Source organism: Chionomys nivalis, chromosome 20 (assembly GCF_950005125.1).
Source record: "Chionomys nivalis chromosome 20, mChiNiv1.1, whole genome shotgun sequence".
Taxonomy (NCBI): domain Eukaryota; kingdom Metazoa; phylum Chordata; class Mammalia; order Rodentia; family Cricetidae; genus Chionomys; species Chionomys nivalis.
The window spans coordinates 37,520,344-37,538,316 of NC_080105.1; the positions used below are offsets into that span (position 1 = coordinate 37,520,344).

Sequence of the window (17,973 nt, forward strand, 5' to 3'; positions counted from 1 at the left end):
TAGATATATAACTGACCAAATTTTACACATAGGAGAAATACATGAAAACTATTGGAACAATATTTTAAATAGCATCATAACTACAATATCAATCTACAGACATTAATCAAAATAAACTTAATATATTTGTTTATGTGTTTGACTTTGGGTCTGTTAACTCTCTTGAAGTTTGACCTGTTAATTACACAAAGGGGATTCTGATATTTAGGTAGAGGAGTCATGGATAAATAAGAGAAGTAGCTTGGGCTATGGTCTTTACCTTGGTCACATGATATTGTAGCATTAACTCACTTTTTGCATCTTCTCTCATTTGCAGTAGGAGAAATTTTCTAACCTCTCTGAATATCACTGTTATTACAATTAAAATAAGAAGTATGGCAATAATAAGACTTTTTTCTGGGCTGGGTAAGGATGAGATCATTCTCAGCCTCAACATCTGTCCTAACTCCAGGCCATAGACATAAGGCATATGGCAAATGCATACAATTGCCATTAGTAACATCTTTTGTGAAGTCCCTATCCCTTGAAGGTGATCATCCTAAAAAAGGATTCTAGGCTAATATGTTAGAGAACTTTATTTGAGTAGGCACAAGTAAGTAATAAATTACTTCATTTGTTTCAGGTTCTGGCAGAAAAACATAGAAACATTAGTTTAATGGATTATAAAGCAAGCTCTGAGTTAAAGTGTCTGGGAGAGAGTTGTCACTTCTGTGGATATACAAAGTACATGATATGAGAATATGCTGCTGATTTTAAACTAATTCTCTATTAGAAGATTAATCTAGTTAATATTATACTATTTGTTAAAGTGATAAACTTTAAAAAATTTGCATATCTCACTTTTATATTAGTTTTACTTTAATTAAATAATTTTATTATAATTTATGTTCAAATTTATTCAATATACTTTTATCTAAGATAGTATGATTAATAAATAAGGATTATTTATCAAATGAACAGGTAACAAACATCACATGACTGTGTATATTTTCATGTGTGTGTGTGTGTGTAATCACACTTCCAATATTTTACTTGGTTTTGGCTGAAGAAATTTAGATTAATTTAAGCCAGGTGATACAATCAAAACCTTCCCCTCTTTATAACATGGTTAAGGGCTTTATAATCATTAGGTAGTGGCCAGAATTAGGCCTTTATAACTTATAGTATAGACCTCTCAGACTCTTGAAAAGGTGAATCTCTATAAATATTCAATTTTTTAGATTTTTGGCACAAAACAGCTCATACACTGAAAGAATTAGGGAATTCATTCTCCATTCAAATCTTTGAAGAAATTGTGTGGTTCTATCTAATCCCAGAGCCAAATGGATGATGACCCGACGGAGCCACCACAGGAAGTTGGGTGCAACCGGTCAGCTTGTCTGTGGGGAAACACATTCAACAGTTCAGCGCTTAAATCCTTTTATTATCTATGAATGCATATATGCCAGTCAACCAAAACTATTAAGTTAGATGTACTTACTATCTCCATGGTTATATTTACATGGGGACCATTTTAACTAGTACTTACCATTTCTGACTCTTCTAAGGATACTACACAATTGGAAGTTATGCTTGCCTGTACATAACCTGCAGCTTCACAGAGTGGGTCTTCATATTTCACAAACTTTGCCTGTGGAACTAAACAAGGGGCTATGAAAAACCACATGCTAAAAATGGAACGGCAGATGCAACACTAAGGTGTAGTGCTTGCCTGATGTGTATACAGTCCTGGTTTCATCCACAGGACAGAGGAACCGATTGTGGATAGATAATCTGTACAATGATTTCTAGGTTCAAAAGATGTATATTTGTATCAACAAATAATGTGTTCCTTTTCAAAATCTATGAGTCTGGAAATTTTAGAAATTTACTGCATTGCCTAAATATTTAGAAATAAGTCATAAAAATACATCTAAATTATTAGTATATATTGACACATCTAATATTCATGTGTTTTAATGAATTTACACCCAGATGAGGAAATGACTAATAAAGAAGAAATAAATGTTTAGAATGATATAATAGCATATAGTAAAATGGACAGTAAAATATTAAGACTTTATGGAGTCTACCCCGTTCTTTGGCCTCCAGATACCAGCTATTGGCTGAATGAATTCCCACAACACCTATGTTTGATATTATTATTGAAAAGTATATGCCTTAAAAATGAAGGAGCAATGACAAATTAATTCAGTCCAATATTATTGAGCATCTGCTAGTTGCATAATAGCATCAAAAACCACATTATTTAGTTATTCTATAATGTTATTAAGCATCGACTTTTTCTATACCATGGTAATAAGTGTGAACAACTCATGTCCTGTCCTTATATGACATCAGTTTCAATGGAAAGAACCAAAATTAAGCAAATCAATATTTAACTCAGAGGTAGGCAATAGATACCACGAAGAAAAAGAAAAACTTAATCATATATATCTGTGAAAACCATTCTATGCAAAATGAAGTGAGAGGTCTGGTTGAAAAATAATAATGTTTCTTTAGAGACACACAAATTCCCATGTCCATGGAAACCTGCTTCTCTCAGTTCCTGGTTTCACTTGACCTTGGATCTCTTTTCTGCTACCTGAGCTATCTCTGCACTGTATCTCAAATGAGATGGTTGAGTATCTCTTAACTTCTTCCTGCATATGAAACTCTGTTGTCCATCTCCTCATGTTTTTCTGGTTTATTGAAGCTTAGGTTTTCATTGAGTTCTTACCATGCTAACATTAACACACACACACACACATGCACACATGCACTCGTGGAATAGTAAAGTGTATATATAAAAAATAAGCTAGATAGATGGCTATGGATCCTAAAGATTTCTAGTAATTATTTTTTCCTGGTGGAGGAAGGGGATAAAGATTTGAGGAGCTAACACAATTAGAAAATTTAGTAAGTTAATATATCAGAAAACTTTAAGAAGCTGAGAAGGTTAAAAGATTTGAAAGGCACTCTCACTAACATTCTTAAATCAGCAAGCAATTGCTGAGAGGGAGATTGCTCAATGTAACAGAGTCCAGCTGTGCGGGAAGTGCCAAGGTGTACCTTTCATGAATCCTCTCCCTTCTTAAGGTAGATTTCTCAGTTCTGTAGATGTCTTCCAGACATCCATTCTCCCATAAGTCACCTTTCACACATGATTCTGTAAGAGATGTCAGTAAACACATGACTTCGCCAATATGGATTTTGATAGAATCATGCATTATGTCTTCTGTGATGCTCTAGGGTGAGTATACATTTCTTCATGTCTCCCAAGTCAAATTCACACAAGAATTAGTTATAACCTCCGCACCTTAATAAAGCTAATAGTTTTTGCTCCAGTGATTTTTCAGGACTTGGCCACAATAAATCTGCAATATTATGCTGATGAATTAACCGAATTTTAAATTTAATGTGACCCAGAAAATTTTTAATCCATAATAATTGTGGGCCAGGACTTGGAATGATAATTGAAATGCCAATTAGATATATGGTTTTAAAGACAACAGTCTCTAAAAGGTTCAAGATCATTTGTTCCAATATTAATAAATGACTTGAGACACCTACAATGTTTTCAATTTGCAAAATTAAAAAGTATTATTATGATTGCAAATTGCTGTGTTGAGTCACATATGATTCAGTTTCCTCTCACTCTTTCCTAAAATAGGTTTCTATTTTCCTGGGTCATGCCCTTTACATACATATTCACTCATCCATTCAACCATCAGATATTCATCAAATTACTTAATGAAATCCATAAATGCAATACAAGTATACTAAGTGGTACTATGTGGTACTAAGTGTTACTAAGAATAGACTACACCCAAAGTCTATTCTTTACTTTAACTGAATTGAGATTCATCTGTACTTCAGCTAAATTCTCCCTATAAGTTACCATCTAAATGTCTAGCAGTGATCCTGGCATATTCCAAAAGTGAATTTAAATTTCAAATATTTTTCATCTTATGATTACTTCTGTGCTTGAATATAAGGTAATAAGAAGTGAATTATGATCAAGTGAGCCTTTAATAAGCATCACAAGAGTACATTATAAATATACCTTAAAACCCAAATTAGGTATAACAGCCAGAAACCAATACTGTTTCTATTGTTATCTTTTTATTCTTTTCAAACTCACACAAAAAGTATGCTTAAGTTGGGATGTAAAACAACAGGAGGAGAACAGAACAGATGATAAAATGTCATCAATATTTCTCTTTTATTTTCTACCTTTGCTGTGTGGATTGGTTTGACGAAGCCCTGAGTAGTTGTGTAGGGAGAAGATGAAGTCCTGAGTTAATGTGTAATTCAGGCCAAGGCCTCAGACCCATGGGAATTTGCATAGCCTTTCTCTGGTTGCTGTGCAGATATTGGCAGAGTGTGAAGAAACTGGAAAGTACACCTTCCTCTTCTTGGCTGACTGCATCTGTAGACTCCTCACCTACATTGTCCTCTCAGGGAGATAAACTAACCTTCAGTAACTCCACTAACACTCTCCTGCTATGGATAATAGGCTCTCTGAGATCCCAGCTTGTTACATAGTAGGTTCTTGAGTATACTCTCCCCAAGTGTCTGTAAATGTACCTGTCCTTTTTCAACCCGTATTTCCCTAGTCAGGTTACTGGGACCATAAAACGATGTGTATGATGGGTATGAAGGCAAACTACATACATGATACAGGTGTGCCTATCTGTATTAGTATAAGGAATGATGGTTAAAGCAATCTCCCATCTCATAGACCATGATCTCCTTTATGGTTCCACTCATCTGTCTGTGTGTCTGTGTTCTCCTTTATGGTCCCCATGAAAGGCCAGAAAGAGAAGAGTTCGATCTAGCTTGTTACATATAAACCGATAAAACAGTAAAGACAATTAAACCTCAATTATCAAGCAAATTCTTTTATTTTCTATATTTTGATAATCAATATGTACTAATGTCCTAAGAAAATGTTAATTTAAGCCATATTTTGATTCTCTCCACCTGATCATCTCTGCCAAACCATTTTAAGTAGCAAAAGCTATACTAAGACATGTTTACTAAAGTGACCTTATTTTGTCTAAAAGACAAATAATGCACATTTATTCCTTGAATTGTTACTGACTCAAAATAGAAAAATGACTTTCAGTAAAGTATGGTAGAGAAGAAGGAAAGACTGTAGAAGCCAGACGGGTCAAGGATTTCAAAAGAAAATTTACAGTAACAGCTAACCTTGCAGAGATTGAACCAACAACCAGGGAACCTGCATGATGCTGAACTAAGCCCTATACATATATATGTCAGTTGTGTAACTTGGTTTATTTGTGGGACTCCTAACAATGACTGGAAGGGCTGTACCTAATGCTTTGGCTGGTTCTTGGGCATCTATTTCTCGTACTGGAATGCTTTGCTCAGTTTTAATACAAAGGGAGGACCTTAGTCTTACAACAACTTGATAGGCCATGTTTTGCTGAAACCCATGGCAAGCCAGCCCCTTTCCAAACAGAAACAGAAAAGGAGTGGACTAGGGGGGAGAAGGGAGGGAAGAGAAAATGAGATGAGAGGAGAGAAGGGAAACTGGGATTTGGATGTTATTGACAAATTCATTTGTCAATGAAAGTTTCTGTCCTGCACAGTTCTGCAGATGTTCAGTCCCAAATAAACACACAGAGGCTTATATTAATTGGCCTATTGCTTAAGTTTATTACTTACTATCTCTTACAACTTGAATTAACCCATTATTCTTTTTTTTTAATTTTTAACCTTTTTAATTTTGATTTCTAAAAATACCTTATAGTAGCAAGCTTATTTAAAAGCAATATATTTATTAATTTTTTTTACTTAAAAATTTTCGCCTCCTCCCCCCCTCCTTTTTCCCTCCCCCCACTTCCCACTCCCCACTCCCCTCCCCCTCCCTCTCCAGTCCAAAGAGCAGTCAGGGTTCCCTGCCCTATGGGCAGTCCAAGGCCCTCCCCCCTCCATCCAGGTCTCTACTGCCCATGCTGTGTGAGGCCATAGTCCTTGCCAACAGGCAACTCTTGCTTGAAGTCTTAAAAAAAAATAGTACATAAGACTGTCTTGGTTGTTTTAGTTCTTGGTGCCGATAAAACAAATAGTGATCATAAAACCTCAGACATTTTTTAAAGTAACTTTAATGGCCATTTTTTTCTATCTTTAATAAAGAAAATCTAAGAATTCAGCCATCATCAAGTTCAACAACTAAATCCACTGTCATATTAAAGGACTAAAGATGTGCTAGGTAATTATCAAAACTGAAATTAGATTTTCACCTAATTGAATTCTGAGTGAAAATTGTTTAATGATGATGCTTGATTTAGAGTTCAGGATTTACAAGATAAGCCAATCATGATGGTAGGTTACTGAGCCTTCCCTTTAGAAATGCTCATATTTTAATAACATTTATTTGCCTGGAGATAAACATCCTTTTAGTGCCCATTCTGGCTTCTCTTTAATTTGACAAGATTCTTCTCTTACCCACCCCAAGAGGAAACCAATCTGACTGCTCTATCTTTCAGAACTCTTGAAATTCAACTGCAATGACCTTTGATTCCTAATACTATAGAGCAGTGACTCCAATATTTTCCACAAAATAACTTAAAAAAACATACCAGCATAAATGCATATTTTTCTTAAACAGCATATTTTTGACTACCGTTTTATTGAAATGTGCCCTTGTGAATTAAGTCTCATAGGCAGAGATATGTTTGAATTGCTAAGCTAAGTAGACTTTACTGTATTGCTTTCAGTTTCTCTCTGCATTAGTAGCTGTTTAGAGTCTCATTTTCATGGAGAAAAAAACAAAAATGTTTTTAGTGTGTAAAGTTCAAATCACATAAATTGGACACTTCAAGCATTTTGCCCTTAAAACTGTATTTTACTGCTGCCATTTACAATTAACTCCAGTAAAAATAATAATAATAATAATAATACTTATAGAACAGTTAAGCCAGAGAAAACTAGCTATAAGGTAGAAGATAAAAATTTTAAAGTTTTTCGTTTTTTCTATTTAAAGTGAAAAGGGCACTTTAACATCCTACTTTCCAACTCCCAAATTATCTTTATATAAGTCAGTGTAATATTCATGTGAGAATTGGAGAAAATGGAACAGCCAGTAGCTAAGTAACTAGCCCCAGGTCACAAACCGTGATTTGAGTGCACTGGGATTGCTACTAACTCAGCACAGAAGTCAAGTCATCTATTGAGACTGCTGTGCTCCACTCCTTGATAGAATCAAAGTCAGACAACTGTAGTCCTCAGTCTAACACCATAGACACACAGTGAACAGTGACACTAACATGAATTATGATGTCTGAAATATAAGTTTTCCCAGAGTGGAATTTCTGGGGCTTTATAATTGTAATAAAATTTTTTTATGGTGGCAAGAATGTTGCATATTATTATTTTAGCTTGCCAGTGCTGTCTTCATAATCCAACATTAAAAAAAATATCCAAATTACCTAGCATAAGACTCATGCTTCTCTCTCATATTCAGTTTTCCTTTAACAGGAAACACAGGTAGAATAGAAATTAGATGTCTCGTTTATATTTATAGTAATGGAATCAAAGTTGTGTAGAGAATAAGCATCTAATTTATGTATTCCTTGCAGTCCTATGCTTAATTCTCTACATTACAGCCCATGTTTATGTGATTTGTATAATAAAACTGTTAAATGTGATACTCTGAAAACTATGATTTCAGTTCTGAATATTACTTCTAACTATGATTTGATTCTATGTTTATCTTTATCATCAGATTATCACTGGCCTATATATGGCCTCAATATCTGTATTCTTTCTATGTTTTGCATGCAACTTGAAAACATGAGTGTGTGTGTGCACTTGCATGTGTGGTGTGTGTTTGTGTGTTTGTATGTGTGTGTGTGTGTTATAAGAGCTGTAGATATGTGTGCATCAAATGCCTGGATTCCTTTTCCATGTCATGAGGAAATCCAGAAAATAAAGAGGTATGGCCTACAATTATCTTTTTCAATTATCAGTTCTCACAACCATTTATCTAGTCTCAACCCCCTCTTAGATAGGATAATGAGGATAGAGGGATATGTCACAATGGCATACATTTTAGTAATATATTTTAGTCCTTCTTATATATAATTACCACTCCGTTGTAGGTAATAAAATGGAACATTATTCAATTGGTTTTGGTGTTAGTTTTAATAATTTAAAATAATGGTCTTAGTTGTTAGAAAATGTCCTTGTTTTCTCTCTTTAGTCTCATGGATATGATTTAGGTCTAATATTTCCCGCTCTTCCTGTTTATAGAGAGAGACATCCCAGTTGAAAAGAATTAACTTGTTTCTTCTTTACTTCATATACATTTATAAATGATAATCAAACCTCATGAAAACAATGGAATAATTATTTGGGTATGAAACTGAAGATTGTACCACCCCCTACAGATCTAGGTCCAAGGCATTGACATCTAAGTGAAGGAAGTTGGTAGAAATAAGCCTGTAGGAATAATGAAGACAAGGTTGATTTATGGCATCTGAGGCAGGCACCTGATGAATGAAATTGAGTAAAGTGAATTCCATTCCCAATTATTCTTGTCTGTTTCTCAGCACCAGAATCCTAGTGACTAGGATCAAGGGATAGGTACTGAGTTATCTATTATAAGCATATACTTCTTATGACCTTAGTGTGTGGCTGGTTCTTTGTCATCACTTCCAATTTATCAACTATCAAGTGAGTTATTCTTTGAGCCCAATTTTATCACCACAAGTATGACTTACTCCTGTATTGCTTTTCCTCTTTTATTTTCCTTTCTTTATCTCTTGTGCTGGGTGTGAACTTGAATTGATCCCAAGCTAATCCTCCAAAGCCTGACTGATTCCACATTCTTAGGTCTAAACTGATGTGATTGTTCTTCTTGTTTCTCAAAAGTTGTCAGATTAGTCTTAACTTTGTAGTTAGTGCATTCTAAGTCTGTAAAAGCTTACAGAAATTAACCTCTCTTACAAGACATTCATAATTTTAGACTCCTCTGTTACTTCCTTGTGAGGCATTCTATATCTTTGTTTAATGTTTATAATTTATCTTAACAATGAGTATTATTTTGTATTATATCTAATACTATATAATACATGTGGACTGCAATTTGCCCTGTATTATTATAGTTATTTTCTTCAATCATGTTGTTTTTGACAGCTTACTTTTTATTTGTTTTTACTATAATTTTCACAGTATATTAAATCCTTAAATGTCTAAATAATGAAATAACCCTGCAAGTAACTGTCAATTCATAAACATTTGATTAAACTAAAACCTACTTTTTGCCACTTTTACCTCTGTTTCCGATTATGGTAACCTATTCAAAATACTTTAATACCCATGATACATATGTTGGGATACTTAGTTTATCCCTATGTTAAACTAGTTTAGATGATTAGCCCCTTCTGCAGTCCTCTACCTCTCTGAATAGATAATAAATGGACTTTGTTGCTCTAAGTAATTTCTTTCTCATTTAGCTGAAAACGCTTCACCAGAATCTCCCAGGGTTGCATGATTAGTCATGAATCTTGCTAAGTTTCTCTTGATTAATCATTCTTTTCTGTTTTACAATGAGCTCTGTTTTATAAGAGACATGGAGAATAACTAGACTTGAAAACATATATTTACACCTTTGAATGGAATAATTGAAAACTCACAAAATATCGTTTGATTTGCCCATACATCTTTGATTTAAGCTTTAAATGCCTTGATGACAATTGTATTCCATTATTAGAATTTTGAAGGTGATTTTATTTTATTTCGGAGAAAGAAAAAAATCCAGAGTTAAAGTAGTTCTGCTTTGAATTACAGGGAGAATCACTTAGATCCCTTTACCTTATTCAGAGATACCAGTTTCTTACCTAAGAAGATTGATGCTTGGGGTTATGAAATTAGGAGTGATTAGGCTTTTGAAGGATTCTAATGGTTTTTGTGTAAGCGAGATAGTTGTGCAAAAGGAGTATAAAATCTAGACAGAGAAAATCCTGATTAGCTTAAGTTGCCAAAAGAAGGGGAGTTCTTTTTGAGAGTATTGAATTCATATTGCCAAAGAAAAAGAATAAGTAAAAGCGCCAGAGATTTGTTATGCTATGATGGACTCTCAGGAAACAGTGACAGTCTTTCACTCTGTACTCTTCAATAGGAGGACGAACTGATCATTTTACAGTCAATATGGTAAACAAGGTGGAAAATTCTACACCTCAAATCCTGTCTCAGTCCAATACATGGGTACTAAAATGTCTTGATTTGCTTTCTCATCTATATTAAGTGTATTAGAAGTACCAATAAAGTTTACACTTGGCATTGATTCCATATTTCATAAATAAAGACAAACATTACAAAGTCACAGAAATTCCAAATTTATTTCTGAATTAAAATTAATTTTTGAATTAAAAATTCAAAAGTATTTCTGGTCCCAAGTATTTTGGATGAGGCACACTCAAACTATATTTCTTTGCATTTTTAGGGGGGGGTAGTTGGAATGAAAATTCAGAATGAATGGAAAGTATATTTCTATTATTTTTCTTGATCATAGAATCCCAAGATATTGGACAGTGTGTCCAGACAGCTGGTGTGAGGATTCAACTTTGGAGCTGTGAGCTGTTAATATCTTCTACTGTGATGACTAATACCATATTATTTCGGTCACAAAAAGCTTTCTAAACTTGTAAATACTTGAATTTCCTATTTAGCAAAAAAAAAAAAAAAAAAAAAAAAAAAAAAAAAAAAAACCTTCAATAGGCACCCATAACCATATTGTATTTTTGTATTTTGGTAGTGTATATGCTCTAAAGTATTTGTGTCAAGTCTTATTTCAGAAAAGACTCCTGACTCCATAGATAGATAAAGACAAGTATACCTAGACTTTTTGGGCACCAACCAGCTCACAATCATGACACAAAGACTTATCATTAGTTTTGATTTCTCATTTCAGCTTAGGCACATTTCTGTCTAGCTCTTTAAACTTAAATAAACCTGTATCTCTTTATTTACCTTTTGCTGTAGGGCTGATTACGTTTAGATATTTTCTTGTTATTTCTGTGTCTGGCTGCCTGGCTTCTTGACCAGGACGTTTTATCTTTGTTCTCTCCTCCCTATTTTCTTTTTCTTCCTTCTGGAGAGCCTAGATTTCTCCTGCTATTTGTTCTTTCTTCCTGGCAGCCCCGCCCAATCTTTCTCATGCCTAGGTACTGGCCTCTCAGCTTCCTTATTAGACCAATCAGGTGCCTTAGGCAGCCAAGGAGAAGCAAATGCAACACATCTTTATATAATTAAACAAATGCAGCATAAACCAAAGTTACTCACCTTTACACAGTTAAGGTAATATTCTGCAGCATAAAAAAATGTAACATACCTTTGCCCAGTTAAAATGATAATCAACAACAGACAAGCTTAATTCAATGATACTTTTTTTAGTTTTTGATTCTAGATTTATTTTTATAATTGTTAGAAGCAGACACTCTTAATGAGTCTTTTACTGCTTTATATTTCAATTAAGAATTAATAAAGGTTTAAAATAATAGATAATAAATAATACAAAAGTTAATAGTAAATTATTTTTAAAATAGGTAAGCTATTTTATAAAGCAGTATCTTTTGTATAATTTATTATCTATTATTTTAAATATTCATTAATTCTTAATTGAAATACAAATGATAATTAATATGTTTGGGACATAAATATAAGTTAAACTATTACATTTCTATTCAAAAATCATGATATATAAAATTTTAAAAGGATAAAAATTTTATTAGTAGATACTGATGCTATTTTCTAAGATTTATTTTAGAAAACTGTCTTTGATTTGTTTACCCTTGATTATAGCTTCCAAGGCAATAAGCAAGTTATTGTCCTTTGAAAATAATTTTATGCCTTAATTCGTTTATTACCAAGAAATACCATCTTCCCTTTCCCACAACTATCTTTTGTTCACACCATTATTCCATTGTGTGGTACTTGGGGTTCTTTGAAGAGTCCATATTTTTCAACAAATTTCAATATATCTCAAATAAGCAACAAAGTTCTGAATTAAAGTTTTGTGAATTAGCATGTGAAAGGGAGGAAGTGCCATTTTCTTCAGTGGTGTGTCCATTGATAAATTTCCCTTGAATAGATGACGCTCTACCAACCCTTCAGCAAAAGATCTAATTAAACTCGGTGGGTCACAGATACTTTAGAACACTTTAGGATGTGGACTTGCTGGGGAATAGTTGTCAGCAGGAGGGGGACGTGGCAGAGGGAATGGGAGGGTGATACGGACAAAATTTATTACATAAAGGTATGAAACTTAGAAAATATCTAAATCCATGCCAGTGTACTCTGGGATATAGTTGTGGTTTCCTCCCATACTTTCTTGTCAGCCTGCTGATATTTTCATGTAAAGATATACACTTAGCAATTCATGTGCTGTCTTTTCAGAGAAAGGTAAAGAATCTTGGGATGCATAGAAATGCTGAGTCATAGACCCCAGGACTCAATTCTGAGAGTCCATTGACTCAAAAAAGAAAAGTGCTTTGTGAGAATTAAATAGATATGCCTGGAAATAGTGTGTATCTTATGGGGGAGTCAACTGAAAGGTTGTGCTGATAACATTGATGAGAAAAATTTGAGGGTTTGTTGTTCCATTTCAAATACGCAGAAATAATTAGTATTCACTGATTATCTTTAAGCTGACTTATACATTTTAAATATAAAAACTAAAGATTGGCTTAATATTAATCTTTCTCTCTCCTCCCTTTCTCTTCTCCCTCTTCCTTGTTTTTTCCCTCCCTCTCTGTGTACTCCCTCCCCTTGCTTGTCTGCCCTATAAAATTTGCACCTTCCCTTCCTTCATACCTACCTTGTTCAACCACCCCCTCACCTTCTTCTCCTCACCCCTAATTTCCTTTTCGTGCTTACTTGCCTTCCTACTTTCCCTTCACCAAACATCTCCCTCCATCTTCTTCCTTCACACCATCATCACTTCCTCCTTTTCTCCTGTTCTCTTTCTTCCTTTCTCTCTTTCTTTCCAGATGACACGAGAACAATATATACTAGCGACACAGCAGAATAACCTGCAGAGAACTGAGAATGCACAACTTTACCCTGTGGGGATTTATGGATGGCGAAAGAGGTGCTTATACTTCTTTGTCCTTCTGCTGTTGGTTACCATGATAGTTAACTTAGCCATGACAATATGGATATTGAAGGTTATGAATTTCACTGTGGTAAGTACCACCATGATTTTACATCTATTGCTTTGGGATCAAAGATGGTCTTACTTTATTGTCATTTTCTACTGCAAATGGTTCATTTTATTCTTTACAAGTATTTGCCATTAAGTTTCCAAAGTTATCATATATTTTACTTTAGAATTACTTTGAACAAAGTTATATTTGATGTGCATATGATATTCTACCTGTCATTTAGGACTGGAAAATTTTGATTATAATAATAGAAGAGTAGCTTGATTCATAAACAACTTAGTATGTGTTTATATAATAAACATTAATAAATCCTTGTTACACTTGAACAACAAAAAGAAGCCTTTTAAAAAATAATATTCTAAAATATTACATTTGGATTATTCTTGAAATAGTTCGTTATTCTATATTTATCTTTATTTGCCCTTTAAGGCATGGACATTTTCCTGTAATAAATGGATCATGAGTTAACTGACCTGTCAAGGTCATTCCATTCTTTTGAGCTTGTGCTCGGTGTGTAGAAGGTGAAATACAAATAGGCTAGAAGTGAAATTATTTTATGGTTAGTAATAGCTTAATAGCAAAGTGATTCTGTTGTTTCATGTTAATGAATTGTATAATAAATCTATAATGTGACTAGCATAAGAAAAACTTGGCATCTTAGAAAGGTCTAACTTAGCTCGGTTTATATTTTCAAACTCAGGACTTGAACATTTCAGGACTTTTTTTAAGCCAGTCTGTTGTGTCTTTGCTCACACAATTCAGATATCTTTCAAGACGGGTTGGTATATCTTGCTACTTACACTTTCTTATTCATATTCCCTACGTTTTAAAAGGGAAACCTAAATTTGGCTAGTTTGACTTCGTTGAATTCCATGTATCAGACTGGTTGTTTATTACTTTTTAAACTCTACTGGATACTTAACGATGACAACAAAAAGCCCTTTCTCATTTGTTAGTGCAGTATTCTACACTGAAATACAATCTCCACGTGGGAATGAGCCTAGCATCATGTCACAGTGTAGGATGTTGCCCACAGGTGCAGACGGAACCCAGGTGGGCAGGTGGCATAACCTACCACCCAAGATAAACAAAGTTTCAGATAACAGACTAAGAAACGATATTCACAGAAAAATAAGCCCAGAAATTATTCCATTTGTTCTGAAACATCACAGTTGCAGAAAATAGACATAAACTATAAAGAGAAAACCTAGGCAAATGGGAAACTCATGTGTTTTCATGCTTTTCTAAAACAAATAAACAAAATGTATTTTAGAAATGTTTTGGAATCAATGGTCTTAGGTCAGGGAAGGGAATTCTGTAGGGGATGAGGTTGAGAAGTAGTTTTTCTCTCAGAGTTACTGGTAATGTATCTAAAACATACCATTGTCCATTTCCTGGCCTAGTTTCTCGTGCTGTTTCGAAAAATTTGGGCATGGAATTTGTATTCTGTACTCTGTACTTTCCCTAGTGTCTGCACTATTGATTGATTCATTGCATGGTAAATGACATGTTTAAACCTCTGAAGAAAATTTTCTTGTATTTTAAGTAAGTACCAGCTAAACTAATGTATACTAATGGTATTTTCCAAAATTATTTCCTCAATAATTCAAAGCCAAATAATATCAAACATATATGTATATATTATATAAGCATTACATATAAATATAAGATACTCATGTTATATATATATATATTACATAATAAGAATTGCATTTACAAGTTAGGGGAACTGACCAATGTATATTATTTTATTATTAAAAATCTTAAGCCAAAATGTAATTAAAATATAATTGCTATGGAGGTATAAGTATTTCCCCACATACCATGTGATTAGAATTAAAGTAGCAGCTTAAATATCTTTTAATGAAAGAATAAATACTATTTCTAACTATTTTGAATTAACAGTGTGGTTTCTTCTATCAAGAGCCATCTTTCAATGTTCATGAAAGAGCAGATGATCTCTGCCACGCTAGAAAGTCTTGCTCTGTCCAGGGGAGCACAATGTGGGAATGCTTAGCTTCAAGCCAGGTTAGCTTCTAGAACATTTTAAAATTTATTATAAAGTATGCTAACCACATAATTACATGGATGCGTGCCTCAGACTCCTAGGCATTGTCCCATGCTGACATAAAGGCCTACAAAGCCATTCTTGGGTTGTAAATGAAAGCATCACCTGTGTCTTCAGGATTCTTGTAAACCCTAGGGTTTCTGGCACCCATGGAGCTACATAATTTGATCCCCAGTTGGTCCAAATTTAAATGCCACTGTATTGCAACATAGTCTTGGGGTTAATGAAAAATGATAATTTTCTTTTTTCTCATGGTCTTGTTTTGATTCACTGCACTTTTCTTCATTTACTGTTTAAATCTCGGTCTTACCTGTATTAAAATAGAAAACTGTCCTTTTTTAACTTTTGAGTTTTGCATACGGCCTTATGCAAATGAAGCTACAACTGTGTCAAGATAATATTTCTAATTACCAATCTGCCCCAATATAGTTAGTCATAATTTTCAGAGAAATTTGGAATTTAAGTCACTGTATATTGTTGCAGTCTTAAATAGAATAGATTAAGTTAAATACAATTGAAAACTCTGAGCTAGTTTATAATCCTCTCACATAGAGAAGTAAAAGTGAAGACTTTGCTTTCTTAGTACAGTGTTGTGGCTTCCTTTACCAAGTGTATACCAGACATAGTTGTAGATAAAGAACAGAAAGTAACATGTAAATTCTTTGGAGAGTCTTACTGGTCTATACAAAATGCATTCATTTTCTTCATAACTGCTATCTTCCATTACACAGGGAATGTTGGGGATTGCTCCTGTTAACATTCTTTATTTGAGCAAAGTAGATATGTTATTGTTTTCAAAATAGAGTGTTTTCATCAGAACCAGTCTACGCAAGAGCATGTTTTATGATGTTGGTTAAATAACATCATTATGACTAGTAAAGCTCATGGTCCATGTGATTGATGTGACCTTATTAACTCCAAGTTCTCATTTGGTAACAAATCAAATCATTCTGCTTATTGAGATGCCCAGTAGCAGAAAGCCAAGACAAAGGAAATGAGTTGATACTGCAGGGTGAAAAGAACAGGAGAGATAAAAATCATAATTTCCTGGCTTTGAGAGTTAATAATAATAGGACTGAGTTAAAATGGGGCAGTAAATCTCATTTTCCCATGATCAGTGGAATCCAGCTGCAAGAGGCTTTGCTGATATCAGTAGATAATTGGTATACCTTCACTCTTCGATACAAATTAAGGAGCTTAAAAAGTCTATCTAACAGTCTTTCAGCTTACGCAATGCTCTTCTTGCTTCAGATCCCACTCTAAGTAAATCAACTTTGTATTTGAAAACTGAAAATGCTTTATGTAACCATGAAGTATTTATCTTAATAATAATGACAATGAAAGTTGTTGATATATATCTCCTGTCATATAATTTTATAGGATATGACAAGTAGTTAGTAATGAGGCATGGGGAAATTTGGAAAGGTAGATGGGGGATGAATGTATTCAAAATATATTCTATACAGGTATGAAATTATCACTAATGAATAACAAATATTTTTTTAAAGAATGAGGTTATAAATGCCACCTAGTAAGTGTAAAGGAATCCCACAATGATAAACTTCATGATGGAGAAACTAATAATGCTCTCTTGAAAATAATTAAAATAAGCAGCTAATGTAGACTTTTCAAATACATATCTGAAGAGTGATATGATTAGTTGAATGAATTCTGGTTAAAAGGAAGCCCTAAGGAAAAGAGGTTTGAGTATTTTAGTCATTTTGAATTAAAGTGGACCTGTGCAATACATAATTCAAACATCTATATATTGCTAGTGTCATTTTCAAAATACCACATCTACTTGACATTTAGAATATGCTCAAATCATTCTTATAATGATAGAGCATTAAGCCAAGTTACTGAATTGCAGCATTTTTAGTATCCTCCTCATATTTTGATGTAGTCTCCCAATAGCTACGTTCTGATACTACATATTGGTTCCATTATCTTAATCTGATATGAATTTGTTATTTATTGTTTTATCTATTTTTTAAACAGTTATTTATTAAAAATTTATTTACTCATTAATATTTTATAGACATTTTACATAAATCCTTAAGTGAATTTTCCTTTAATGCCTAAAATCAGAATAAATAGTAAAAATACTTTGTTGAAAATAAACTTCATCACCTGCTATTCTTTATTTCAAATATTAAATGTTATATAAGTTCAAGATAAACAATCATTTCAGGATATTTTTTATACTTTATGATTTAGGCTATAGAGTAATTTCTTATTTCTCTGTCATGTTTTAATTTCTTTAAAGTACTTCTGCAGTTCAGATTATAAATATTATGTATATTTATTCATAAAAACATCTCCAAGTTTAAAACCTTTTGGTTTTTTTAATCAATTGTTAGAGTATCATCTCTTCCCATGTCACTCTTGAGACCAGTAGTGTTTTGTCTTCATCATTAGCCTAGAGACAGCTTTTAGCACTCTCATCAATCTATCTGATAAGGCTAAATACACCTACAATATGCTCTTGCTAGTTACTCTTTCCTTGCAAAACTTATTTTCATGTAGTCTCCACAGTCTCTAAATCAAATCACTTTTAAGGGAAATTTTCTATCTTCTTTTATCTTTTATTATAGCTAGTATGTAAAGATGAAGGCAGTTATATTGGAAGTTGAAATCTGAAGTAACTACAGGTTTATTATTTGCTTTATTATTTTTTTCCTTATCATATTTATTACAGTTAGTTTGTTTTTATTATTGTGTTCCTACACT

The 17,973-nt window shown here is 33.3% G+C and overlaps 1 protein-coding gene across 1 annotated transcript in view; it reads left to right on the forward strand.

Moving 5' to 3' along the window:
• Positions 1-17,973, forward strand: part of Sgcz (sarcoglycan zeta) — a 789,755-nt gene that overhangs the window by 513,837 nt on the left and 257,945 nt on the right. The window contains exon 2 of the mRNA XM_057752704.1: positions 13,002-13,196. Coding sequence (XP_057608687.1) covers positions 13,002-13,196 — 195 coding nt within the window. The remainder of the gene's footprint in view (positions 1-13,001; positions 13,197-17,973) is intronic.